Source organism: Actinia tenebrosa, unplaced genomic scaffold (genome assembly GCF_029948245.1).
Source record: "Actinia tenebrosa isolate PJP-AT-01 unplaced genomic scaffold, QUT_ActTen_1.0 PGA_scaffold13__45_contigs__length_12533684, whole genome shotgun sequence".
NCBI lineage: Eukaryota > Metazoa > Cnidaria > Anthozoa > Actiniaria > Actiniidae > Actinia > Actinia tenebrosa.
The window spans coordinates 837,697-865,443 of record NW_028292573.1 but is presented as its reverse complement, the minus strand read 5'-3'; the positions used below and the strand labels follow the sequence as shown (position 1 = coordinate 865,443).

Sequence of the window (27,747 nt, the reverse complement as noted above, 5' to 3'; positions counted from 1 at the left end):
CATATATCCAACTGTAGATGACCGCCTATGATTTGTCAGAAAGTCAATTTGATTCAAGAGGGAACAGTTATTTGAAAACAAGAATACTAACTGTCCAGTCGAGGAAGACTCGTTGTCAGGTCTTGTTATTTTATCAAAATAACGGCCGTTCATCGAAATGCAAGCGTCAAAAATTGGTTTATCAAAAGGGAATGAAGTAGCAAGACGACTCAACGCCTGTGAAGACAACATTCTGCAAAAAGAAATGTACAGATTCCAGAAAGAACATGATATGGTTATGAAACAGTTTTATAATGAGAGATATACCGTTAGACAAGCAATGCACGACTTAAGACTGAGTAAAGACAGGAGTGTTCATCAGAAATATAACATCAATGGTGATACTGGTAAAACAGTCGGAAAACCAGTAAACTTTGGGCCGAGAAAAATTAGATTAGATCAAAGAACTAGTCATAGAAATAACTTGTGTACACAATGTAATACGAACAAGAATGGTACCACATCGCGACCTGCTCAGGACTGTAATCATAAAACCAGGAATCCTAGATTAAGGGTACGATCTCTTTCGGTGCCAAATCTTTCTGTAAGAATGACGGAAGCCGGGCAAGGAGTATCAAGAAATAATCCTGATAGAGAAGGACCAGAACAGTTTAATCTCAATGCAAACAAAGTGAAGGTACATTCAACCTCTGCAAATGGTAAAATCAGGAGAAACATGTAGATGGGTGAGGGATGACAGGGATGAGGACAAGAACATGAAAGAATCATTAGATGAAATAGAACATTTAGAAATTGATTGCTCAGTCCGAGAAAACTTCAAAGCAACATTGCAACACAGGAAGAGAATTCGTAGCGAGGCAAAAGAAATTTACCAAAATATTCATACACCAAAGAAAGAAATCCAACCTTTGACTATAAAAACCCATGTACGACCTAAAACATCACAAGCGATACGAAGATGTTCCAGCAGAAATAGCCACCCAATAGAAGATCAAGCCTTGGTGACCCTTAAAAACACAGAAATTAAGAATAGAGGTTTAACAAGGGGAGGGATTAGACAAGCTGTTCAAAATGAAGTACTCATACTATGAGTAATATCAGTTCAAGACCTTTGTCCTCGCCAGTAACAGCAAGATTTCTTTGCGTCAGTGAAGCGGTACTTGCAGCACAGAAGCTAATTCAAAGTTATCGCAGACAGCAGGCAATCGAGAAAACTACGGAAGAGCTTCAAGCGAAAAGAAAGCACAGCTCTTCTATGATGACTGCCAAGAAAACCAGAGAAAATGAACCTGTTAAATCATGCAAGGGGGGAGAACAACAACCCAATGAACCTGTTAAATAATGCAAGATGGAAGAACCGCAACATGCCAGGAACAAGTTCAAGCGAGCAGCGAATTTGGTTATGGCGGCAAACGCCTTTAGTCGAGTTGCAGCGGATGAACAAAAAAATAAACACTGTTTTACAGAGATAAAAGAAGACGGTCAGGCAGGACAGGGTTAGCACTGGTAGCCAACTGAATAAAAGGATGATCTACGTATTTAATGAAATTAATATTTAATGCAAGTAAAATAATAATTGAAATTAATCAAATGTGAATATTTTTTTTATGTGGTTGTGAATGACTAACGTACAAACTTCTCACCTGAATAAACAATTCTCTCTCGTATTCATGGGTTAATATGTACACATTGGCAACTGGGCTTTTAATAATATTAACAATATCAATCCTTGTGTGGTTAAGGTTCCATTGATCTTAATTATCATAAATCTCATCTGCTTTGCCTCCCTAAAATAGCGCGAAAAGTGACATTAATCTGAGCAAACAAACGAACTTGTTAATAATATTACCCGGTGAAAAAGAGGTAAGACTAAGACATAGTTTGGGTAATGCAAGACAGCATAAATAAGAGGGAAACTGTTTATCGTGACGTGCGACATGTAAATTCCCGGTTGGGCTATTTTTAGTAACCGGATGCAGTTTAAATTTCGCATTACGCTACTTCCGTGCGTCAACTAGCGCGCACGTGAACTCTTTCCTTTAGTTGTTTTGATCGCAAAAAACAACTACAAGCGATATCAAAACAACAAACGGAAAGAGTGCAATGCGCGCTAGTTGATGTACGGGAGTAGCGTAAGACGAAATTTAAACTGTATCCGGTTACTAAAAATAGCCCAATCGGGAATTTACATGGCGCGCGACACAATATAAAGTTTCCCTCTCTTATTTATGCTCTCTTGGATCTTCTTGTATTTCCTATAAAGGGTTTGCTTGAGACGATATGTAAAGCTATGTATTCCGCAACACTCTATTACCTTTGCCGTGGTAGCTATTGTTCCAACTATTAATTAGCTAGGGTGGGCGGCGCATCAGACGGAGGTATATCGGATGGGAGACTGGGGAAGAGGAGGTAAGTCGAGACGAGTCTCGAGTCCCTTCCGGCCCCCTTCTTTTCCCCAGTCCCCTTCTGACATCTTTTCGACGGATAAACCGCTATAGAGGCTAGTAACAATGGATCGAAAGTATTCATATTTTATTTTCTCTAAATATACATACAGAAATTGACAGGAACTCTGCACAATTAGTTGCACAATGCACCAAGAGGTTGTTGTCACTATTCCTTCGAACCTACTATAAACTATTGTCCATATTGACTATATTAATGGTAATGAAGATGATTATATATCTGTATCACTACATCGCAAATACCTGCAGTGTCTCATTTCTTCAAAGCTACGAGCTAATGGGCTGTTATCAGGCTTTGCCTGGCAACTTGCTGAACCGACTTGAATGGGTTCAGATTTTTGCACATCTTTGCTCTTCTTGCTTGCAACGCCGTCTTCTGCTGATCCACCTTGTTGTGTAGTCGTCAGAATGGAATCAGGTGAGAGTAAATCTGGCAGAGAATTACTTCTGGTTCGAAACAGTTGAACTTTTTGTCCAGTAGCCGATAGTTTTCTTTGATTTCTTGGACTGCTTACATGTGGGTTGGGCAAGTGAGAAACACTTGTACTTCTCTGACGAACAGGACGAGTTTCCGTTCGGAGGCGATTCAGGGAGGAATCTCTAACCCCTTTTTGTCCAGCAGTCGATAGTTTTCTTTGGTTTCTTGGACTGCTTATATGTGGTTTTGGAAAGTGAGAAACGCTAGTACTTCTCTGACGAGTGTCCGTTCGGAGGTGATTCGGAGAACAATCTCTATCCCCTTTTCGTTCGGAAACCTGTCGGTTGTCCCCAACTTCGCCGGCTGATTTCCGTCGTAAATTAATTACTGGTGATTTTGTGGTCATTCGCATATCGTTAACAGAAAGCATGTTGTGGGTGTCTGTTAATTTTGGTTGAGATCTTGGTGTCTTATTCAACGTGTGAATCATGTAACCATCTGTTGTAGGGTAAGAAGATGACATTGCTGGTCTACTTCCAGTAATATAAACATTATTCGTTGTTTCATGACGAGGTTGTTGAGGACTTCGAGCGGACGAGGGTGGTAAAGCAAACGGCGAAGATGCTCTTCTGTTAGTCGTAGGACCAGGAATATCCAGTGTTCGTGGTTTTGAAAACATAGAGGTTACAGAAGCACGATGGCGCTTGCTAACCTCATTTACATCTCTCTTGGTTTGTTTACTTTCTTGACCATCATCGTCTGGTTTATTGGTGACCTGACTTCCTCGAGTGTGATCTTCTTTAGCATCTGACTGCACTCTTGATTCATCGCTTCTACGATGGTTCCTTGCAACACTATTGGCTTGGTTGATGTGAATCTTATCCATGGCTAAACTTCTCATTGAGAAGCGAACTTTTTCCTGCATGTGATGTATCTCTGCCATACGTTCAGCACATTCCTTGTCATACTTGTCGAATGTCTCTCGGAGTCTGTTTTGGTCCCTCGAAACGACATCTCTTACTCGTTTATTGAACTCTCGATCACGAAGAGATTTTACATCCATTTTCTTGGCTCTGGTAATATAAACTGTACACTTCCTCAACTACAACTTTTATTTACTTCAGTTGATATTTTTACTTCAAAGCTCAACTCCTGCCCACGCCTCCTGCTATGGTTACGTCATTTATCAATTGTAAGAGCTGAGAATGACGTCCAAGAATTGATTTTCCATTCTCTAGGAGTGTTGGTTGGTTTACACAATGCAGCAATATTACAATAAGCTGTAATTAATAGCAACTACAAGCAAAACAACCTCTTCGGCTCTAGTCTTGAATAAGCTAGTGGTGTAATAGAGTCTAAGCTCTTGTTTGATGTCCAAGGTACAATTCTTGCTCATTTTCTACTTTTTATTCAGAAAAGAAACAAAGAAACCTTTCACTCACACGTCTTGATTGTTTACACAGTAAATTAGCAATAGCAAGCTAGTAGACTAATATTGGTACAGAGATGAAAAGAGTGATGGTGTTAAAGTACTTGCAAAGTACACAATACAACACCATTAAATCCTTATTACAATGACATTTTACGAATCGTTTGGCATAGAAATCAGTCTGATATGACTGGACTGATATAACACTCGTTCTGATTGGATTGATCTTACACGTACTGTAATTGGATAACAATGACTATCAATCAACCTTATTGGATTGATGTAACAGTGACTGTAATTGGATTAGCACTATGGTAAAAACTCATCCTGATTGAATTGATATAACAGTGACTCTGGTTGGTTTAGCACAAGATGAAAGTATTTTTAGGTCAAAAGTCAGCACAGACTTTACTCAGTCATTTTAATTAAGACTTCAAGTGTTGATCAGCCGGGTATTGAACTGGCGTACAACAAAACCTGAAATATTAACCTGGTAGTTAATATTCACGACTGCGACATATCAGTTATTTCAGTTCAGTAAAGATTTCATAAAGTTTGATATTGCAAACTACTATAGAATTAAGAATATTACATAACAGTACATCACACTAACAAACAACTGGAATAACACATGCACCACACAATTGGTGGCAAGTACTTACAGCGATAACTATTATAATCCATAAATTAGCTTTATTGTTGTCCAACATTGTAATTCAAGCAGTGCGGATTAGAAGAAAGGCTGAGCTTAGTGCAGATTATATAATAGAACAATAACTCAACGATTTTATTAAATATTTTAGTCCTTTGTTTGAGTTCAATAAACTAATGCCAGTACATGGCAATCAACCAAAAAACATCTATAAGAAACATATTAAAATATTGATTGGTTTGTCTCTAGATACGTAATAGTGGCAGCCAAACAGTCTTAGATGTTACTTATTAATGAAGGTTTACACTGACAAAGAAAAACCTGCAGAGTGAAGAAAAATATCTTTATGCGTATCTAAATGCTATAGTTGTCCAAGGTAGGCACAGCTTTGTTCATGCTTGTCGAGAGCTGTTGGTCGGTTGAGACACGTATATGGAAAAAACATAATCGAAAGAATGTTTAAACCCACACAAAGGTATCGTTTGCCTATTTTCAGTTCATTTTCAGTTTTCTTGTTAGATTGTTATAATTTTGGTTCTGCAATGGAACATTTGTACGTGTTTGTACAAGAAAACTCGTACATTCTAGAATCATAAACTTAAATGTTGAGAAACAAAAATTGGATCTTTTCAAAGAATACTTTTTGGAGGAAAGTAGACAAGTCAGCTTATTTGATATGGCATCAAGAGGACGTCACAACATCAATACGAAAACATCTCACAGGTTCATGAAGCCGACTTTTGTTAGTTGTCGAGTTACTCAGAAGAATATTCGGGAAAGCAGAGAATTGACTAAAACACTACAAAAATTCGAGCAAGAAAAGCAGGGAAGCATCAGGAAAATAGAAGAAGACCTTGAAAGAATTAAAGAATTCAAGCGAGATTTAACTTTAAGTTCTTCATACGAAGAAGAAAAACTATGGCTTGCAGAACAGCTAGGTGAGTCAGTGTTGTCAAAGCAACGCAACATTAATAAGATTAATGCATCGCTGGTTCAAGCATGGGATCCCATTAATCAACAATCAACCCCGATAAGTCAAATATTTTATGATCCAGCGTACGAATCGAGGCCGAGGAAGGCAAAGGATGCAACCCTTCTACTGCAGGAGCTAGAAGAGATTTCGTTAGAGGAAAGTCCTGAGTCGTATACCACAGTACAACGCGGACTGTTCACACCAAAAACACTAATTGATTATAAAGACTTTTTTGTTATTAATAGAGCAAAAGACAATGACAAACGAGAAATGGCTCCTACAGCATCTAAACTGTCTAACATTAGTAAAGGACGTACTTCTCCTTTGATAGCAAGGAGAAAACTTCTGCCACACAAACAGAAGTCAAATCTTATTTCTGCTGATTCTGCGACTCTCGTTTCACCGCAGACATCCCGTACTACAGAGAAGAATGCACCCAACAAAGAAATACAAAATACAAAAGAAAACAACAAGCAAACAGAACCTATTGTTGATAGCACCAAGGAACAACGAGTGTTGAATAGACCACAAATTTGTGAAAATCCAGGTTTTCTAACAAATATAGAACCATTTCTACCAGAAAACGCGAAAAACGATAAGAAAATTTTAACCAAGACATTGAGCTATGATAGTACAAAAGATAATAAGAAAGGGTGTCCGCCGCGTATGCGACGCCGTTCAACCATGCCGGTACTTACGACAAGCTTTGAGCCTACTGCTATGATGGATACGTCCAACTCCCTACATCAACACAGACCTGACGACAACACTATACCAAGAAAAGACAAAGTATCAACACCTAGAAGAAGCCTGACAATGCCTACAGTAATCCCTACAACTCCCAGAATGGATTTGCCTCGTACCAGTCCAATCAGGAAACGATCATTAACTTATTCTGAGTGGCGATGGTAACGCCATGATATATTCAACGATCTAATTAATTGATTTATATTATAAGTCTTCAAATTCGCAAAAGCTCTTCCGGAGGGAAATTGTTTTTTGGAGTTATATACTTTTTGTTCATTAATTTAGGACCATACTTCCAGACACCGAATGCTGAACCGTCGTATGGCAGCGCGAAGCATTTACGGCTACGCCGGAGATTTCGACCCCGACACCGCTATCCCTGGATTTACAGACTGATCAGGAAGCTCGGCCGAAGCCTAAGGGAGAGGTTAATCGGCCCCTAGACCGTAGATGATTAACCCCTTGCTATGACCAGCAGACCCGGTTTGTCTCTCTTGCTGCTGATAGAGTAGCTTACATGGCCACTTTATTCAATATGGGATGCGTTTTGAAGCTAGCCGCGGCCTGAATTTACACGCAGACTCAGTTGGCAAGAAAATCAAATTAGAGGTTTTATAAAACCATCATATGAATTTTATAGTTACCCGGAAACATAGTTAATAACAATAACGTCGAACAAACCATAGAATGATTACGAGATGTTAATCAACAGTAATCCTTCATTGTATCTGCCGGATCAGGTCAGAAATTACCGGAACTAAGGATAATATAAAAGGTTTTTTTCGAGATATCATGATTACACCGTGCTTGTCACATTCACACAGCATATGCATGTATATATTGTAAAGATTGTCATCTTGTCGTTTCTTGTCTGTGTGCAAGAGGGCAGTTTTTACCAATTAGCAGACCAGTATCAGTATATATATATTTTTTGGCATATTGTGATAGTGTTGATATTCTCATCTTTTTCCCTGTTTCTTTTTTTACCCCCGCCAAGACTTCTAAATATCACCCTTTTTTTTTTTCTATTCCTACGTCTCCTTTCGGTCCACTTTTTATTCCCACTACTTCTTTTTCTATCCCCGCGGTGTTTTTTCTTCGACTTAAAAGTGTGTTGATAGGAAAAAATATCGCGCACATTATGATTTTGAGCAAAATACCTCGTTGTTCAGAGGCAGATTGGATGCCATGTCCTCATTACTGAACAATGGACGAACTAATTTGTACAACACGCGCAAGCTGGAGCTGTTCAGTGTTATTATATATTGATTTCACCTTAACAATCACTTTATTATTACCTTTCTAAAAAACGTCAATCTCTGAAAAGTGCTGAGCGGAAATACGAAAATGAGACTTTATTGTGGATGCAAAAATTAAACAAAGTAAAGTGGACATTATTAAGAGCTCTTTTTCCTGTGATGGTTATGGTTTATTACTCTTGGAAAAAACAGAAAGATAAGAACCATGCGACAATTACCCGCCGATGTGAAAAGACTGTTCTTTGTTTTCTGGCACAGTTTACTAAAACAGTGAATGATTTAAATGGGTTCAAATGCTCTTTCAAACACCGCGATTAATTTCCTTACATATTTATCATACTGACATCTAACGCTTTATTATAATTGCAAATCCTAAATTGAACATCAAAGTAGGTGTTTTTTCTTCTAGTTTTTTCCATCGATAACTGCCTTGACGAATTGAATGTTGCACTAGTCAACTCTAGAAATATTTGTTGCCTTGATTGCATGAGCAAGAAAATTGTCGAGATTTTCAAATGGAAAATCCAATTTACGTCAAGTGAAAATTGAATATACTTTTTACATCCTGTGGTAAAGATCGTTAAATGAACATTCCCCGACTCGTAAATCAAATTTATATTCGAGGATTTTTCCGCGGCTTCTGGTGATAGTTCATCTTACGGCAAGAAAAGAACTGTTCAAATTACATCAAATCAATAAAGATTTCTTGGCTTTTTTTGAAAATGATAATGAAAAAAGACTTTCCACGAATTTCCCTAGTTTTCATTAACAAAGCAGTGAGTGCGAATGGCTTTCTAGCGCCGTCTCAGTGACTAGTTGACAAGCGATCTTCGTAAAAGCACACATGATATGCAAGCAAGGAATATTTATATTCGATTATCTTCTTGTCTTTCTTTAGTAAACCTTAAATACGTCAATTCTGGTGAACCTTCAAGGTTTTTCTCTTGTGAATCGTAACTCAGTGGAGCGTGCTCCTCATTGTCATCCATAAACTGTAAGCCTGCAGTCAACTGCCCTGTCCTTGTAAACCTCCCTGGCGATTCCACTCTTTTCTCTTTTAATTCGTAATTAGAGCGTATCTTGGCGGATGGAGAAGTAGTAGTTTGTTGTTGTTCTCTACATTTGTCCTCTATTTGTCCTGCTCCAAACCTCTTGCCGTTCAGCAAAGCTCTATTCATTTGAGTCATCGGAGGAGATCCGTAGGTCTTCTCTAATTCTTTGAATAATCCATGTGATTCCATGTCAGCAGTTCCGTAAATACGTCCTTCGTTTTCAGAAAGGTTTCTAGATCTGACAATTGTAGTGTTATGTGTTCTACATGAGCCGTTGTGTTGGTCGTCCATCGAGTATCCTCTTGGACTCATGGTTGATAATTGTACACGTCTTCTCGTAACTATAGGGCTTGTTTTTAGTACGGGTTTTAAAGGACAACTGACCCCAAAAATTGCCGTTTTTCATATAAAACTACAACGTACATAGATCACATAAATTCAACTTTGAACTCTGATACAGCTTCTATGTCGCCGAAAAGAAATAATCAATTCGCGAAAAATAGCAATAGAAGAGCGCCATATTTGAGCCCGCAATAAATTACCGCATTAATGCCGTGACGTCACAACGTGAAGCTTGCATTCCAAACTTGTTGAGTTTGTATATTTCGAGTGCTAGTCGATCTTTTAATAGTCTAAGTTAGAGTAAGTTTCTTAATCCAGATGGTCCATTGTTGTGTGCCAGAATGCACCAACCATTCTTCCAAAACTGAGTCTGTTAGCTACCACAAAATTCCTAACAAAATAGCTCTTCAGAAGGCATGGATAGCGCGGATAAAGAGAGAGAACCTGCCGCCTTTGAAGAACTGCTACGTTTGCAGCGATCACTTCGAGGATTCATGCTTTGAAGTGGATCTGATGGAGCAGTTAACCGGGATAAAAAGGAAGAGGAGATTAAAGAGCGATGCTGTTCCGTCAGTATTCAATTTTTGCAAGCCAGCTAAAAGAAGAGCTACATCAGAGAACCGGCTCAAACGCAAACAAAACGAAGAGGTGAGATAACATGTCATTTATACATAACATAGTTTACATTGTTTTTCGAAATAATCACTCATGAAAAAGACTTATTAATGCATACCGAAGCGAGTCATCAATCATTAGCTATTTATGCTTTCATAGATGAAATGTTGCTTAAAATCATAAGTATAGCTAGTAATATTTGATCGATACTTGAAATTTTCAAAATGGTTATTTGCACGTGTTTAGTTTACATTTGATATTTATTCGTAAACCATAACAATGTTGCCGTAATATTCCAAATTTGCTTGGATAAATGACCACGGAAGAATAATTTATAGCATTGCTGGTTAATATGTTTATTTTGTATTATTTAAGGTAAAGTAGGCCTCGAAGAATGGTTTATAGTATTGTTGAAAACATTGTTTATTTTTGTATTTTCAAAGAATGTGGAGCAGCTATGTGCCACAATAAATCCCTCGTGTGAAGATCCACCAAGTATGGAAACACCAGAGTTCTCTCCTGAACCACTTTGTAAGGAGATTGGTGTTCAGTGTTGCCTTGGTTGTAGATATGTTGTAACATCCACTGCATCAACTCAGACAGAGCCTGGATACTATAAAGATGCCGACACAACAACAGTTTACAATCCCTCCCCTTCACCAAACATCAGTAGAGATGAAATACTCAGTGTGAGCTTCCACGACCACAGCTACAGTACTAGCTATCACACCTCACCAGTAAAGTCAATGCCAACAGTGTCTCCACAAAAGTCAGAAAAGTCTTTGTTTTCAGAGGAAGAGGGACTCCCACTAAGTGACGATGATGATGGTTTCATTGTTTCATCGCAAGAGACAGTTTCAACAACGGACAGTGAATTAGAGCCAGAAAACAAAGACTGCAATAAAACTCTTGAAAACCATATCAAAGAACCTAAATATTTGGTATTTAACTCTTGTTTGCAGCAGTTATTCAAGTTTTGTAGAAGCTGTGGAGCACCTATCGCTGATGTCAACTTTGTATGTCAAGGCAGCCTACTTATTGTGACAACTATATGTATGAAACATCATGCTTTGACATGGTACTCACAGCCAATGTTAAATCGCTTAGCTATTGGGAACTTGTTGATTTCCTCATCAATATTATTTACTGGTAATACTTTTACCAGACTTCAAAACTTTGCATCCTGTCTTGGCCTAAAATTTCTGAGTGAGAGGGTCTTTTACAGACATCAGGAACGTTACCTATTTCCTGTTGTTAATGATGCTTGGAAGAGAGAGGAGGCTGCTGTAATTGAAGAGCTGTCAAATAAGGACATAGTAAATCTCAATGGTGATGGCCGAAGTGACAGTCCTGGCCATAGTGCTAAATATGGCACATATACTATGATGGAGACAAGCACAGGGAAAATTGCCACCTTCAGCATTGTTCAAGTCTCTGAAGTAACCAGCTCCAATGCTATGGAGAAAGAGGGGTTTCTAAGGTGTTTGAACACTTTAGAAGACACGGTCAGTATAAAATGTATCACAACTGACAGACACACATCCATCACCAGCACTATGGCAAAAGATTTTAGCCACATCAAACACCAGTATGATGTGTGGCATCTTTCCAAGTCAATTGTAAAAAAGCTGAACAAGAAAGCAAAATTGAAGAAAAACCAAGAGCTGGCACCCTGGATACAATCCATTTCAAACCATCTTTGGTGGTGTGCTGCTACATGTAATGGGGATGTACAACTTTTGAGAGAGAAGTGGAAATCTGTTGTTCACCATTGCGTGAACAAGCATTCCTGGAAGGATGCAGAGGTATTCAAAAAGTGTGCCCATCCTCCCCTAACCCGCAGACAAGTGCGCACCACACACTGGATCAAGCCGGGGTCACCAGCTCATGTGGCCCTAGAAGAGGTTGTCCTTCAACCAAAGTTACTTAATGACTTGGCAAGATTGACCGACTTTTGTCACACAGGAGGGCTTGAAGTTTATCATTCGATGATGCTGAAGTATTGCTCAAAAAGAGAGCACTTCTCTTACAAGGGAATGGTTGCTCGTACTCAACTTGCTGCCATTGACAACAATTTCAATACAGCTAGAATTCAAGCAATTGTTCAAAAAGGCCCAAGGAGTGGAGAAGCTCGTTATCGCAAGTGCTTCCCTAAGATGCACAAGCGCTGGGTTGTTAAGCCAGTCTTACAAAGAAAAAGCTATGCTTTCCTCCCTGAGCTACAACTGAAAGTACTTGAAATTTGTGAGGGTGGCATGGAGGCTGCAGGGGTTGACCCAATTGAAGAGGTTGAATTACCAAGAAACATTGCTAGTGTTCCTGCCCCAGACAAACAGGAATTGATTGAACGACACCGGTCAAGATTTTCTAGGTAATTAATTTAAATGGAATGTAGTAGAGACTAAAAACACTGAAATGTGTAGTGTTAAGTGATGCTAATTCTAACCATTTCCTATTTTTAATTAACACTATTTAGTAGAAAATAATGCAAAGCATCATTGGCACTCTTTTAGTGATTGTACTCTAGTGAATAGCTGTTTTGAAAGAACTGTCAAGTAAGCCTGTCGTCCCAATCCCCCTCATCTTTGAACAGTTGTGTTCATTACTGGTAATAATTACAATGCTTCTACAAATGGGAAGGTACATGACAGACCCAAGTAAAACTGCTATAAACAAAATATGTAATTAATGTGAAGGGGACCTGATTAAAGTGGTAGATAAGTTTGCAGTTTTTAGATGTTCAGATGAAAATTGTATTAAAATATCATTACCACTTAGGAAACGATTGACTTTTAAATGAAATCTTAAAAGAGGTCTTTTCTTTAACTATCTACGCTCCATTATATATGGGGTCTCTCCCAGTATGAATGTAGTATAGAAAAAATTCCAGCTGAATAGTGACTTTCGCTTTCACTCATGGGAATCAAGATGTTCATTCATTTGCTCTCAGTGAATTAATCAGCACATGATTACTGAGCTGCAAAGGGCCTATTTGCCTGGAAAAAAAATATATGAGCCATAAATGGCTGACAAGCCTGGATGCCAAGATTTCCTAGTGCCAATTTGTCTGACAATGAGACTAGTCAGTACCGAGATTCTAAGATGGGGTGGGATTCTATCACCAAGAGAATTTTTTTTTCATTTAGCACAATTTTTGAATCCATTATAGCATGCTACTTCAAGGCAAATTCTTTATAAACAATACTGACTAGCCTTGTTTTCAGACAAATTGGTGCCCAGGAAATATTGGTTATCCATGTCTAGTATAACTGCAAAATTTGCTTGGTTAGCTCATGATTTTGTCCACTAGTGCTTTGTACACTAGGTTCTCTATTCAGCTGGATATTTTGTCTAGGTGTAGTTGTTTTTAAATAATAAAATATGCAAAACCTAGAAAACATTTATATAAACAACTTTCTATATGTACTTCATCTAAAAATAAATTCATGACTACTCTTATACATTTTGGTCTCAGCCTTTCCATGTTTTCCTTTTCAATTTATCAATTCAGAAATCCTGATAGAAAAAAATCCACTCTGTGTATATGAAATGAAGTAAGGAATAAATAAAATGTATATAATAACTCCATGTAACTTTAGGCCAAGCTAATCATCTGCATAGTGAAAACCTTCAAATTCAAAGTCCTCCTCTAGTCCAGGGGGAGGGAAGTGTGCTCTGATGCACATGACAGCACAAGAGGGCAGAACAACCCGAACTTCCTTTCCAAGAACTCCCCAGCACCATCTTGCTAGTTGCCTATATGCAATGTGTCTGTACTGCTTGTGCTCTGGGCCTTCATACGCATTACTGTACTGCTGTTTGTACTGAGCCCATGCGGTTCGAAGAACATACTTATTGGCACGAACAGGTAAGAATCCAGGATGTTGAGTAATGCATGGTGGTGGTTCATCAGCATCTCCATCTTCAACAACAGACTGGCATGTTGCAACCACTTTTTCGATTTCTTGGCAACAAATGCATTCAGATATTGAATCCATAATTTGGCAGCTACCACAGGTACACCTATTTAACAGAAATAAAACAATTCTTAGTATCTTTGAACATTATCAACGATTGTCCCAAGTGAGAATATACATACACAACTTGTGACACAACTATATCCCTGTATCTATATCCTGCAGTATATAACTTATTGACTATCAAGCGATGTTTTTAAACATGTTTTTAATTAAAATTGTGAAAGTTGGTATTGCTTTTGGTCGCAAACTGGATTCATGCATACCAATATCTAAAGAACAGATTGCAAGAACACGAGTGGCAAGATACGATTTTATATAAAATGGATATGTAGTTCAGTTTTGTGATAAGACAGAGGTACGACTTACCAATCTGAATTTGTAAGTCGATTGTTCTCTTGTTCATCGTCTTCAATAATGTCACTGTCAGATCCTTCTCTGAACTCTTCATCTGAGGAGATTTCTATTTCTGGTTCAAACTGATATGGCCGTAAACCAAATTCGTCGTCCATTCCGAAAAATTCTTGAGCGAAATCGTCTCCCGAGCTGTCCGAGCCTTCGGAAGAAGAATTAGATTCTGACATGCCTTTAATTTGATGACCAAGTTGTATTTTTTGAGTAAAAAGTATAAGAAACTGAGGAAGAAGTCAGGCAAACAACTGGAAGCTTGAACTCTTGTGACGTTGTGACGTCATTACGCTATTTTTCTGAGCCCGCGATAAAAGCGCAAGATGGCGGCCACCAGAGCGATATATGCGATGTTTTCAAAAAATTGTTTTAGAAAAATGGATGCTCTATCCCCTTTAAAAACTGGATTTTTGGACTTCTCAAATGATGTAGTTCCTCTTAAAAATGGGTCATTTTGGAGGGTCAGTTGTCCTTTAAGAAACTTACCGGTGTTGTCTTTGAGCGCTCTAATTTCTTGTGAGTATTTTTAGTATCCAATGGATTCCTGCAAGCATTATCAGTTGATTCAGCTAACCTTTCAGGTATTCTATGCATTTTTGCCGCCAAGGCGCTCATTTCATTAGGTCTAATGCTTGTCATTGCCATTGTTGCTTGTTCTCCTGTTGTTTTTCCCCTTCTCAAAGTGGCTTTCTTATCCTTTAATGCTGGAAGATGATTCATTTGTGATCTCTCGCCGTGTTCTGCTAAATCACCTTCAGGATTACTCTGTGTTCTTCGCAGTGACTTCTTTTTGTCCTTTGATGGTGGATGTGGCACAACTGGTTTGTCGTTACCTAATACGTAAGTGTCATACGAATTCTCGTATGGAAATCGTAGTGATTCTGAGTTACCCATCATACTATGTGCATGGTAAACATCTTGACTTTTTTTCAAGGAGTGCATGGTTGGCGATATACGAGCGGTTCTCAATCCAATACCTTCTCGTGCTCTTGGTGGATTGCCGGAGTATTGTTGAAATCAAAAAGAGCTGTTCCTAATAGACTAAAGAGTAAGTTTGATGGTATCAATCTACTCTCACGATATAAAGCGTCCATTTGCTTCCTTAAGACTCTAATTTGAAACAACTTGAAAATGTTTTAAGGCCTGAAGGTTTTTAAGATCTAAAGATAAAATAGTTTGAAAGTTTGTTGTTAACAATATATTTCACAGCTTCCGATGCAGTTGTTTATTATCAATCGTGATAGAAACCCTTAAATTACGGCCGGCTCTTAATCATTTAAAGCAACTAAGCGCCGTTGGGTATCTGCCGTTAATTTCGTAGTTCCCTGGTAAATAACTATAAATAACTCTGTCTTTTCGATAAAAATGGAAATCTCCCCAGTTCTCGATCTTGAGTCAATGTTTGGCACGTAATGGTCGCTAAGAAACAGACAGTCCTTCATTACATCATGATATTTCAGAAGACTATATCTTGAAGAAACTCTTGATTACAACACCTGTCAGTGACAAGTACGTGCCTTTGAGTAAGAAGTGGCGGGATGAATGATTACCGGCCAATATGTGTGAATATTGCATGTAATCTAGAGCTAGGTATACCACATACCGTGAAGAATATGGGCCCCATTGAACAACTCCTTTGGAGACATGGGCTTCCTGTTTAAATATATTGTGATAAGTAAATAAATGGTAAAGCCTTTGCAAGAGACCGCGACAAAAGATATGATCAAATCTTTAGCTAATAATATAAACTAATAAAATTTTAAAACAAGGATAAAGTTTCGACTTCTTTATCAAATATACAAGGTACATGAACAATTACGAAAATAAACTTCATGATCAAGATAGCTTTAAAAAAAGCTTTTTATAAACAATTATTAAAAATTATAAAATATAATAAAAATATAAAAATATAAAGTATTTGTCTATCTAATAGACATCCAGCGTGATACAGATGACCAATCGCCAGCACTTCTAGGACCATTAGCAGCTATGCTAGAGGCCTAGCAAGTCTCATTTTAAAACCGAGGGTAAATAAAGTTTATCTATCTATCTATCTACTTCCACGCTCGCTTTTTTTCGCACGGACAAATCTCTCTTCGCTGCGAACAGGACAAAAATGGCACGTAGACATTTGATCCTCAAGTCGATCTATCTATATTAGAATCAAAATACATGATATATCGCAGTGAAATATCTATCTACAACAATGAAATGCTAATCGTTTTTTGTCTGCGTCATGTAGCTCAGCATCTCAAGAAAGTCGATCAGGGTTACTATAGTTACCACAGATTGTCCTTAATTCTTCGCTATTATGTTATCTAGCACAGCGGTAACACACATTCACTTGGCTATAGGTTGCTATCAATAGACGTCACTTCCGGTAATAGCTCTTTTTTGATGGCTGTAGAATCCCGGAGGTTGTTTTGATCTCTTGTTTTCTGGTTTGATGTAGTGAAAATAGTCAAATACAATAGTTTGAGAACTTATTTTGATATGTTTTGGCTTAATATCCGCTATTTGCCCCCCAGTCAACCGCTTGTTTGCCCCCCAGTCAACTCCAAAATGTCACGTGATTGATAGTAAGCAATTGGTGGAAGAAAAGAAAGGTTTGGGTCCCCAATTCTCACTCCCCCCCCCCCCCCCCTTCCCCCGTTCCCCAGGGGGTAAGGCAACAGCGAAGAGTCAATATATTTGTATTGCAAAGACTATAGGGAAAAATAATCTAACCATTTTGTCGCTAACCTTTGAATTTGATCTGCCGCTGACCTGTTTGTGCCTGTTTTATTGAACCTGGAACCTGGTAAAGGTTTCTTAAAGATCCCTTTGTTCTTGGGAATTTAATTCTTTCTTATGTAAAACGATTGTATTGTTCCTGACATCAACACGGCTGCCGTCGCGCGATGGTGCAAAACCTCTATTACCTGTAAAATAATAGGTTATGATTAATTGTTACCCCAACTGAGTATGTGCCTAAATAACGGTCGCGGCGGCTAGTTTTTCAAAACGCGTCCCACATGGAAAAGAGTAAGGTATAGACTGTTAGACACCATCGGTATGAGTTAGATTTTTGGGTCTGCTGGTCATAGCAAGGGGTTAATTAATCTACGGTCTAGGGGCCAATTAACCTCTCCCTTAGGCTTCGGCCGAGCTTCCTGATCAGTCTGTAAATCCACGGATAGCGGTGTCGGGGTCGAAATCTCCGGCGTAGCCGTAAATGCTTCGCGCTGCCATACGACGGTTCAGCATTCGATGTCTGGAAGTATGGTCCTAAATTGATAATTCATAAAAATATAAATATCTAAAACCACAGGTTTGGACAAGACAAGAGAGATCCTGAGTGCGCATGCGCGTCAAGAAGGCTCTTAGTAGTTTTTGAAATAAAGGAACATATTTTTCGACGTTTTAGATCTCATTTCACATCATAAAATGAGTGTTTTCATTTCTCTTTCATTTCCATCCTCAGGAAAACAAGGTTGTGAATGCTCATGCGATTTATTTGAAACCTAAACTCACCAGAAAATGACAGATTATTTTTGATTTACATGAAGCATGTTCGCTCGGGTACGAAACTAAATATATCATTTGAGAAATAGTTTCAAGAGCATTTATTATTGGTAAGGCTAATATCGTACGTCGTTGCAAACCTTTATCCTCATGTATCCTGGTCCTCTCGCTAATTCAAGTTATTGAGTTTCTGGACAACAGCCATGAACGTATTTTGTTTTTGACTTTGTTGGGGCCTACAATGACGTACGTGATCGTTGCCTTGTCTGGTTCGATTGGTTTGTATTAACATCACAATACATCACTCAAACACCACTTTTAATAAGGTGGCACGTAAATGGGTTGGTACTGACGTATTGGCGGGGTTGGGTAGGTGAGAAAATATCTAGGATGCTACTCACATCTACCATGTTGCACACCTCCTTCTTTGATGATCACAACACCTGGTTAGCAAGGCTGCTTGTAGAAGAACCCCACTTACACACGCAGAAGGCTACGGAACAGAAAAGCATAAGTTACAATTTCACTCAATTAAGTTTACTCAGTTAATGTCTGAACGAAAGAAAACGCTGGTATACGAGCCACTCGCAAAAGTAAACAGAAGATAATTATCTTGGTAGTGTGGAAATACCAAAAATGTTGTGGTATGTGATGACCACGCACCACGAACTACAGAAAACTGACGATGGGTTAAAACAGTAGGGTAGCAGTGAGACACACTTGGACGGTCTCTATTGCATTGGTTTACAATTTCTAACTCATTTGAAAGGACATTACTAACTAGAGCCATATATAATAAATTTTCTTGTGGCTTGGTCCATATATGGGAGTACACCCCCCCCCCCCCCCTCGGGGCCTCTCAATGACACACTCTTATCGTAACATCAAAAACCCTTGTTTGCCAGTGTTTATTTGGTGCCTAAGGAACGAATCTAATCACTTACGATAGTTCATCGGCTTAGTGGTTCACGCTAATGTGCGAATTATGTGGCTATTTCGAAATTTAAATTGGACGATGATTGCTTTTGACACGTGAAAGAAAGCATTTTATGAAACCAAACCTTGTTCAGAATCGATTTTGAAACATCGTTATATAACTGCTAGAGGACAATGTTGGATGATAACTGACCAATCAAGTGAGGTTTATCTATCATACGAAAGAAAGAAAGCCCGGAAACGTGTCACATAAACTGAACAAACATCGCATGGATCAAAATGCAGTATATTATTGTCTCTAAGTCATTTTACGTTCCATTCTACGTGAACATCTGATCAACGGGGAGCGACTGTCAGAATATGCAGTGGTGTTCGGGCTGAATCGAGTAGAGAGGGACGATACGACAAACAAGGTAAAACAGAATGAATAACGATACAACTTATAATCCAAACATGAAAACGGCTGTCAGCAGTTTTCGTTTTCAAAGGACTAGCCTCAAGAAACGCTTGGACAAGTACCAAGAACAACACAGCAAAACACTACGGGAAATCCTACAAAATCAAAAAGATTTGACTCGCTCGCTGTCTTTGGAAAGTGAACAATCCCTCAATACAACAACCTGCACAGATAAACACGAGATATTCCGTAGGAGAAGAGCATGTAGTTTATATGGAACAGAGCATGAAGGTAGCATTGCAGTAGAATGTGATGACGGACAGTACTCAGTGACTGATTCAGCTCTGATGGTATACAGCAAATATGACAGAAGAAGCGAACTGTTCCTGTCAAACCCTGTGAAAACTCAAACAAATGGTAAGCTGTCTGCTTCCTCTTTCTTACCGACTAAACCTAGAAGTGCAAGCTTTGTTACTAGTATAGAGAGTAAAACAACTAATGATAAACGAAAAAGGGTTTTGAAACGCCAAGCACGGATTGAAAAGAGCCAGGAAAGCGAAATCCAAAAGAGCTTAATAGAACAGACTAAAAACGCGATTATCGCAAACCAAGAGCGTTCTCTTCCTTCATCTAAAGTCAATAAAGATGCTTTAAAAGATCAAAAACATGACAAACATAAGATGAATCTAACTGAGAAAAGTCAACAAACGAAAGACAAACGGACAGTGAATTCCTTACACGAATATGAGGTTCAAACGACAGGACAAAGCGATAAGGAAAAAAGCATTTTAAATTTGTTCAAAAACAAAAACACATTACTAGCTGTGTCAAAACAAAATGCTAATTTATCGAGACAAACCGAACTGGGAGATAATTATCCCATCAAGTCAGTGAATGATATATCAAGAACCATTCTTGAACCTTCGGTCATAATCAAACAACGTTTAAGACCTACAAAATCACTGTCTCCTATTGGTACGAGAAATACTATGCTCACTAAACAGCGCAGTAAAACGTTTACCGGGGAAACAGAAAATCAAGGCAGTTATTCTGAGAATCCCGCGAGGAAACAGGTGCAAATGAAAACAAAGAGCGCTAATCCAAGCAATCAATATTTAGAGCGTTGCTATAGAAACGCCTGGAGTGGAATTGATGATAATTTCACGGATAAGATACTTTCTACATCAAAAGGTGAAACGTCCACGCCTTCACCTAGAATGTCGTTAAGAAAAGAAAGTGATGTCGAAAAATACATGTCAAGCTGTGAAGGAGATAAAACTGTTTCTAATCAAACTGAGAAGAAAGACAGAGTAGAGTTAAAATCTTATGAGTTTCCTACGATTGAATCACGATGTGATGGAAGTGGAATAGACAATGATATGTTGATGTGTAATCCTAAGGACAAACAGAGCAGAGAGATTAACAAGAACGAAGAACTAAGAACTGAGACAGTCAATGATCACGTGATGAACCAAACACCAGTAGCCAATCAGATATCAGAAGGTAATTCAGAAACAGACTGTCATTCGTTGAATAAGAAGGACATACCAAGAAACACAGCAAAACATCCATCAGGAAATACTGATTCACGAGATAAGAAAGATTCGCAAAGTTTGCTTGATACACAATCCAAGGGATGGACAAAATTGCGAGCTATACCACTGAAAAGACTACAAGAGATAAGTGACATGAGGGAAACAGAGAGAACAGATCTACCAGTCCTACACGTAAGAGACAGTAGATTACCTGATACACCAGGGTTGATGAGCTTCAGGCAAGTAGTATTAGCAGCGATCAAAAAAGACAAGGAACAAGCCAAATTAGACATGAAAAAGAAAGCACATGAAGGGGAAATATCAAAAGAACGACTGAACGAGATTCAACAGCCTACAGAGAGCTTTTTGAGGCAAACTTTCGATAAAAAAATTTTGCATTACGCGACGCATGCGCCAAGGCCTCTAACTGAAGAAAGACCAAAAAGAGGACCAGAATTCCATGCAGTCGCTAAAGGAATCCATGGATTCCAGACGTTAAGTAGCGTGGTTAATACAAATAGGTCATTGAGAGCTGACAAGATTCGTAAGAAATCAACTTTACCTTACACTAGAACACAGGATACGATGGCTAATGGACAGAAAACGATAAGTGAAATGATGGACGAGGTAAAAAACTGTAGATATCTAAGAAATAAAGAACATGTCACGTGACCATATCACCTGACTAAAGACGATGTCACATGACTGATGACAATGTCACATGTGACTGATGACGATGTCACATGACTGATGACGATGTCACATGACTGATGACAATGTCACATGTGACTGATGACGATGTCATATGACTAATGACGATGTCACATGACTGATGACAATGTCACATGTGACTGATGACGATGTCACATGACTGATGACAATGTCACATGTGACTAATGACGATGTCACATGACTGATGACGATGTCACATGACTGATGACGATGTCACATGACTGATGACAATGTCACATGTGACTAATGACGATGTCACATGACTGATGACGATGTCACATGACTAATGACGATGTCACATGACTGATGACAATGTCACATGACTGATGACAATGTCACATGTTACTGATGACGATGTCACATGACTGATGACGATGTCACATGACTGATGACGATGTTACATGACTGATGACGATGTCACATGACTGATGACGATGTCACATGACTATGACGAAGCCATATATATGACTGATGTCGAGGCCATATTACTGAAGCCTGAAGAGTATATCATGTATTAAACTGAAAAATATGAAAGAGAAACAATAAAAAACAATATATTTTAATATGACTAGTAAATATTGTTTTATGATATTAGAAGCATTTTAAACAATTAGATAAGCAGGTTCCTATAGTAATTCTGAAGTCAGTATTAGGCCCTCAGCGGTCCACTGATTGATAAGCACCATGTCCGAAGACACGAAAACGAGGCTGCTGGCCAAATAAAACAATCATTTCATAGTTGACACGATTGTTCTCTTTACACTCACTCAATAAGAATAGCAAATGTTACTGATTTATTCTTGACCTGGCAGGCCTTGAGTAAATATGTCAAAATGATACTAGGAAACAAAATACCCATCATGCAGTTGAACATCAATACCATCTTCTTGTTGCTCTATATAACCACCCTAAACAAATAGTACAGTCAGTAGTCAAACACTTGAAAATACGATTAGCAGAAAGTACTGAGTGTCATTCGGAACTTCCGTCACAAACATGGCCGACCAAAATCAGCTCATAATCTCATGTTATTACCTCGTTTTCTTCGTCTTCTTTTATTGTTTGTTCAGTAATGACATAAAAAGAAATAAGACTTGCTTGAGTTAAAATACTTCAAAGAGAAGAATATCAAAGTAAATGAATGAATAGTCGTGCAGTTTATACATTCAAAGAATATGCGGGCGGGCGAGAAATATCGGTTAATTTGCGACCGTAATGAAGAAAAATCCTAATGATTATTGACACGTTTAATGTAGTCAGCTGCAGACAGCAGACAGCTGACATAGAAAAGTAATATTTAAATATAGAAAGACTTCACTCGTATTTGCTTTGGATATTCATTTGAAAAAAGATGAAAAGTTAAGGAAATAAAACTCTAGAAAATAGATTAAAGTCTCGTTAGCAAGCGTTGAGAATAACATATTTGTTCCATCTTTGAGGTGTGATGCTTGTAGCTGTATCATTCATTACGATGACCAAGAAACATCTGTAACTAGATAACAATTAATGAAAATGTACTAATTAGAACAGAACAATACTAGTGCAAAATTGAACAGAAAACCTCACGCATAACGGGTCAAGAGAAGAGATATCTCAGCTCGTTTGTAGTCGATATGAGTTCTCATGGAAAACGAGACAGTAAATATAAAGACGAAGAGAGACGAGGTCAAACAAAACACGAGGATAGCGGTGCCGTTACAACTAACCATCCTAATGGGACATTCAATAGACTACGCTATAATGAGACGTCTGCTCTGGGCCTGAAAAACACACCACCTGCACGCCATGAAAAAATACATGGGAAAAACAAATCAGTGTTATCTCCACCGCGACTGCCTTCAAGGATTCGAAGTGCTCCTTCATCTCCACTTCTATCACGGCAAAGACCACAAATCTGTAAAACATCTAGTCTAACTTCATTCAAACCGCTGAATAATAATGAAAACTACACAGAAAGTGGCAGTTCTGGGCGGCAAAACAGTACTGAACCTTCTACCCCTCCATTTTCGCCTGCTCTAAGGAGAAAGCTACAAAACACAGATCAAGTAGTGAAGGAAGCGAGGATGCGTATTGATGATTATCGTCGTCAACATCCTGGCAGTGCGTCTATTTCTAACACGACCGGCGTTGATGTGAAGTCTTTAGAAGAGGCTTTGAAGGAAGTACAGAATTGTAGATACTTGAGGGTAGTAGATAGAAATGACAGCTCTTAGTAACATTATCCTGTTAGCTGTACTAGTAAAACAACTTCACTTATAGAAAATCGGGTACACAACGAAAAATCGATATAAGTCTAGTCTTTTTATACGTAATTATACACCATTATAATCATATTAAACGTAATTATGTAATCATTATCATTATTATATCTATTTAATTGTAACTGTAACATTTACTAGCTTCTCTAGTAATGACGACATTGGGTAAACGACCAAAAAATTGTTAATATACATAATTATGATTATATTATACGTAATTATGTACTTCTTGCTAGTTTATTGATTATTATTAATTATCGTTACTATTAAACTAATTATTGTTAATGGCTGTCATTACTAGTGTTTCGCGGTGCGGAAGCTTCTTTATACTGTGCCTAGCTCACTATTCCTAAGCTAATCCAATATCTATTCCTTAATGAAGCAGACTGCAGTTATTTTACGAGATTGTCGTCACGTGTTGTACAAAATACGAATGCGTTACGTGTCACACAACTTACATGAATTGTTCACGTTACTTAGGCTACACAGCACAACAACAGTCTAAGAAATAGTCTATCTTCTAACTAGAATCTAAACTAACGTACCTCATCTTCCTTGATGACTACTTGGCTTCCATTTTCTCAATAAACTGCAAAACGTCCCTGACAAGCAAATCAGGTTCTTCAAAAGCAGCAAAGTGTCCGCACCGGGGCATCTCTGTGTACTGAACAAGGTTCTTGAAGGTTGAGGAAAGCCAGGGCTCTGGAGGGTTAAGTATTTCATGAGGACAAGCTGCTAGTCCTGTAGGTGTTTCCTGTTGGGAAACTATCATAACGAAATATACATGGTATTAAAACGTTTCGCCACAGAGTAGCTAAGAATGTGGCTCAAAACATATAACAATGCATGGTTTCAAGGAGGCTGGACTTGATATTTAAAAAACGTTTTTTCATTATCATTCAAACAAATGAACCTCATTCCTTTGGGTGTAATGTTACCCCATTTCAGGAGGCCAAATGTCATTTGCATGATTACTGTTTCTTTAGAACATTTTTCTTGGGGAGATGGGGGGGATAAAATAATTATCGGCATTAAAATGTGGCAAACATTCAAATACACCAAGCTAGAAATGAGTGTATTCTGTAAGAGTAGCCAATTAGCCCAGAGGTTCGTTATTTCAGGGTACCAATAACATTTGATTAGGTTTTTAAAAGTAGATTTAAACACTATATAAAGAGCACTATGATTGTCATACCTAGACATTACTATTCCAATAGTCTCCTTATATAGCCTCATGGATGAAGTGATGGAGTTTGTAACCCAGTAGATCATGACATTGGTCAGTAACTCATCTTTTGTGAAATGAGACACAAGGCATGATGAGGACTCATTCACATTACATCCAGCACATATGAAGAACTTTTCTACTATGTATGCTGCTAATCCTGCTGGAGAATCATTCAGCCCCATACCAACAGAATCTGGTCTTGTAGCTGTTAAAAGAAATGTACCATGCTCTTTAGCTGGGCAGGACCTTTGCCAGGGGTGGTTTGAAGGTGTGAACAAACACTTCCTGCTTTCCCTCTCCCTCTATTCAATCTGTTACTTAACATCCATGAAATGGCAATACCCCCCTTTTACAAAATCCTGGTGACAGGCATGCTTGGCCAAAATGTATTTCCATTTCAGACCATGTGTCATTCCTATCAAGTAACATTCTTTGTTACAGAAATAGCGCTTAAAAGGATAATTTGATAGCATGCATTCCCATTAAAATTACCTTGTATATGTAAATAACCAGTTTCACGCAGCATTTTAAAAAATAAATTTTTTAAAGGAAAAATTTTCTTGTGCTCTTTTGGTGGCAACAAGAAATATCCAGTGAAGTACGACAATGGACCATAAGGTGCTTGGGTGGGAAACATGTTAAGATGAATACCTTTAACTCTTCTAAAAAAGAAAACAGAAATATAATTTCATAGATTGAAATTTAGAAATGTGTTGGGCCACTTCATGTAAATATGCTATGTATGTAAGATATGCAGTACATCTAAGTATGCAAAGTCTTATAACAGTTTTCAAAACTGTCCTTATTTTACAAGGGTAACAATTCAAGATGGAAGAAGGGAAACTGAAAAATCCTAAGAAAAAGCCTTTAAGCACAAGAGAGAACCAGCTAGCAATTCTAGGGAGTCTGGTGATGGCAGGGGTGAAACAGGGGTGGATCTAGGGGAGAGGTGCAGAGAGTTTGCCCCTCCTGAGTTGATAATTTTCTAGTCAGCTAATTTCTTGATGCAAACCCTCGCTAGCTTTGTTTTTGATTATGTAAAATGCCTTATTCTGTTACAATTCCAATTTTTTCTCAAATCCATCAATGCTGGACCTATTTATGGGCTTCCTGAGCAATTTGAAAATATGACGAATTTGTTTACATCATCCTTTATTCACTGAATTCATTAAATGTGTAGGTGGTGCATTTTTTCCACAATCCCTTGTTCCCCTCCCACCTCCTCCCCATTTCCCAGCACAAGGGTCTGCTATGCTGGCTATTAATAGGAAGAAAAATTGTGTTAGATCTGTCCTTTTCTTGGTTGCACAAACATATTAAAAACACAGCAAACATTGTTTCCTACACATAGTTCTCAGCTTTTATTTAAAAAAAATGTATTTCATATGAGCACGGAAGCATGGGTGGTGTGCGCTGCTAATGTGCTGCCTCTCACCAATGTGGGTCGGTGTCCACTGGTAGAACGAAGCTTGGGATTGGGCAAAATAACAAAAACAAAGAAAGCAAGGATTATGGTGAACAATGTGTATTGTTCTACATATGAGCTGCGTTCTTTGTTTTATCTCACCATTCATTGTTTGTTCATCCACTCCCAGGCTTCGTTCTGCCTGTTGTGTGTTACCCACCAATGCGGCCCAAGTTCAAGTCCTGCCGATCTCAGTGTTGAATGTGAGAAGAGTTGTTTGTTGGTTCTCTCCAGTTTTCCCCCCTCCTTAAAAATCAACTTCTAAATTCTAATTCAATCTTTGGGCTTTTAACTAGTTGGAGCCTAGCTCTGTTGTGATTGTCCCATGCGTTGATACAACAGCCAAAGCTTAATAGATAGATTCATATAGTTTAACATTCATCATACCTCTTATCAATATAAGCCATGTATCTTGCAATACCTGATCCCCAGTCTCCTCCTTGCACATAGTAGCTTTCATGTTTTAGTCTGGCCATAAGCTTGACAAATATCCCAGCAGCATTTAGTGCACTAAATCCTTGCTTGTGGGGAGCTTCAGAAAACCCATAACCAGGGATGGATGGGCATATTATCTCATAAGCAAAGTCCTCTGAACCTTTCATTAGCCTTGGCATGACTTTATAAAACTCAAAGAAAGATCCAGGCCAGCCATGTATAAACATTATACGAATTAGTTTCTGGCCCTGTTTGACCTGTGGTTTTACGTGCCAAAAGTGGACCTTGATCCCTTCAATTTTGGTCTCGAAGTTTGCGAAAGAATTAATAATTTTTTCTTGAGCTTTCCAGTCAAACTTTTCAATCCAATACTTGACGAGCTCTTTCATGTATTTCTGATTTGATCCATATTCCCATTGAACACCTTCCAGCGTTTCGAAGAAACGTGTTTTTGATAGTCTTTGCTTGAGGTCTGCAAGGACGTCATCACCAACAGTAATGGTAATCTTGTTGATAGTTTCGTCTTCAGCTTTCTTCTCTCCCTTACCCCACCAGCCATCTTGTATTGTTGGGAGTTCTCCAGTACCAGAGAATGCATAATACGCGCCTATGGAAATCAAGGCAGCGATAATGCTTAGTACAAGAACAATCACCTTCAACGACATGTTACTTTTTGCTAACTTCTGCAGAGAAATACAGGCGTTCCCCGCGGACGCCCCTGAAAATGGGCGGAGAAATTGGTAGGTGGGGGAGGGGTGGGTAAGAAATATCTGCTTAAATAGACTGTCGAACAAACTCTAACATTAAGGCCATTTGCTCATGCTGTAGTCATTATAGGCCTAAGAAACTGTCCAGAAATTAAAATCAGCTATCAGTTATAGTTATTAGTTGTAGTTAGTTATTGAGAAGCGGGCTCGTCC

The 27,747-nt window shown here is 38.4% G+C and overlaps 4 protein-coding genes across 4 annotated transcripts; 1 reads left to right on the top strand and 3 right to left on the bottom strand.

Annotated features, from left to right (window-relative positions):
• Nucleotides 1–2,515: 2,515 nt before the first annotated feature.
• On the bottom strand, nucleotides 2,516–4,247 carry LOC116298813 (uncharacterized). Its single transcript, XM_031707375.2, has one exon. It carries the CDS (start codon nucleotides 3,944–3,946, stop codon nucleotides 2,678–2,680), a length of 1,269 nt encoding a protein of 422 aa, XP_031563235.2. The 5' UTR covers nucleotides 3,947–4,247; the 3' UTR covers nucleotides 2,516–2,677.
• A 5,258-nt stretch (nucleotides 4,248–9,505) lies between these two features.
• Nucleotides 9,506–12,734, top strand: LOC148911549 (uncharacterized). The gene is made up of 2 exons (XM_089029001.1): nucleotides 9,506–9,985; nucleotides 10,396–12,734. Exons 1-2 carry the CDS (start codon nucleotides 9,656–9,658, stop codon nucleotides 12,325–12,327), a joined length of 2,262 nt encoding a protein of 753 aa, XP_088885127.1. The 5' UTR covers nucleotides 9,506–9,655; the 3' UTR covers nucleotides 12,328–12,734.
• Nucleotides 12,312–14,645, bottom strand: LOC148911548 (uncharacterized). Its single transcript, XM_089029002.1, has 2 exons — nucleotides 14,299–14,645; nucleotides 12,312–13,975 (listed from the first exon to the last, which is right to left on the bottom strand). Exons 1-2 carry the CDS (start codon nucleotides 14,511–14,513, stop codon nucleotides 13,558–13,560), a joined length of 633 nt encoding a protein of 210 aa, XP_088885128.1. The 5' UTR covers nucleotides 14,514–14,645; the 3' UTR covers nucleotides 12,312–13,557.
• Nucleotides 14,646–24,261: 9,616 nt separating this feature from the next.
• LOC148911547 (epoxide hydrolase 1-like) lies at nucleotides 24,262–27,688 on the bottom strand. The gene is made up of 4 exons (XM_089029145.1): nucleotides 26,780–27,688; nucleotides 25,420–25,589; nucleotides 24,638–25,132; nucleotides 24,262–24,464 (listed from the first exon to the last, which is right to left on the bottom strand). Exons 1-4 carry the CDS (start codon nucleotides 27,490–27,492, stop codon nucleotides 24,262–24,264), a joined length of 1,581 nt encoding a protein of 526 aa, XP_088885271.1. The 5' UTR covers nucleotides 27,493–27,688.
• Nucleotides 27,689–27,747: the final 59 nt, after the last annotated feature.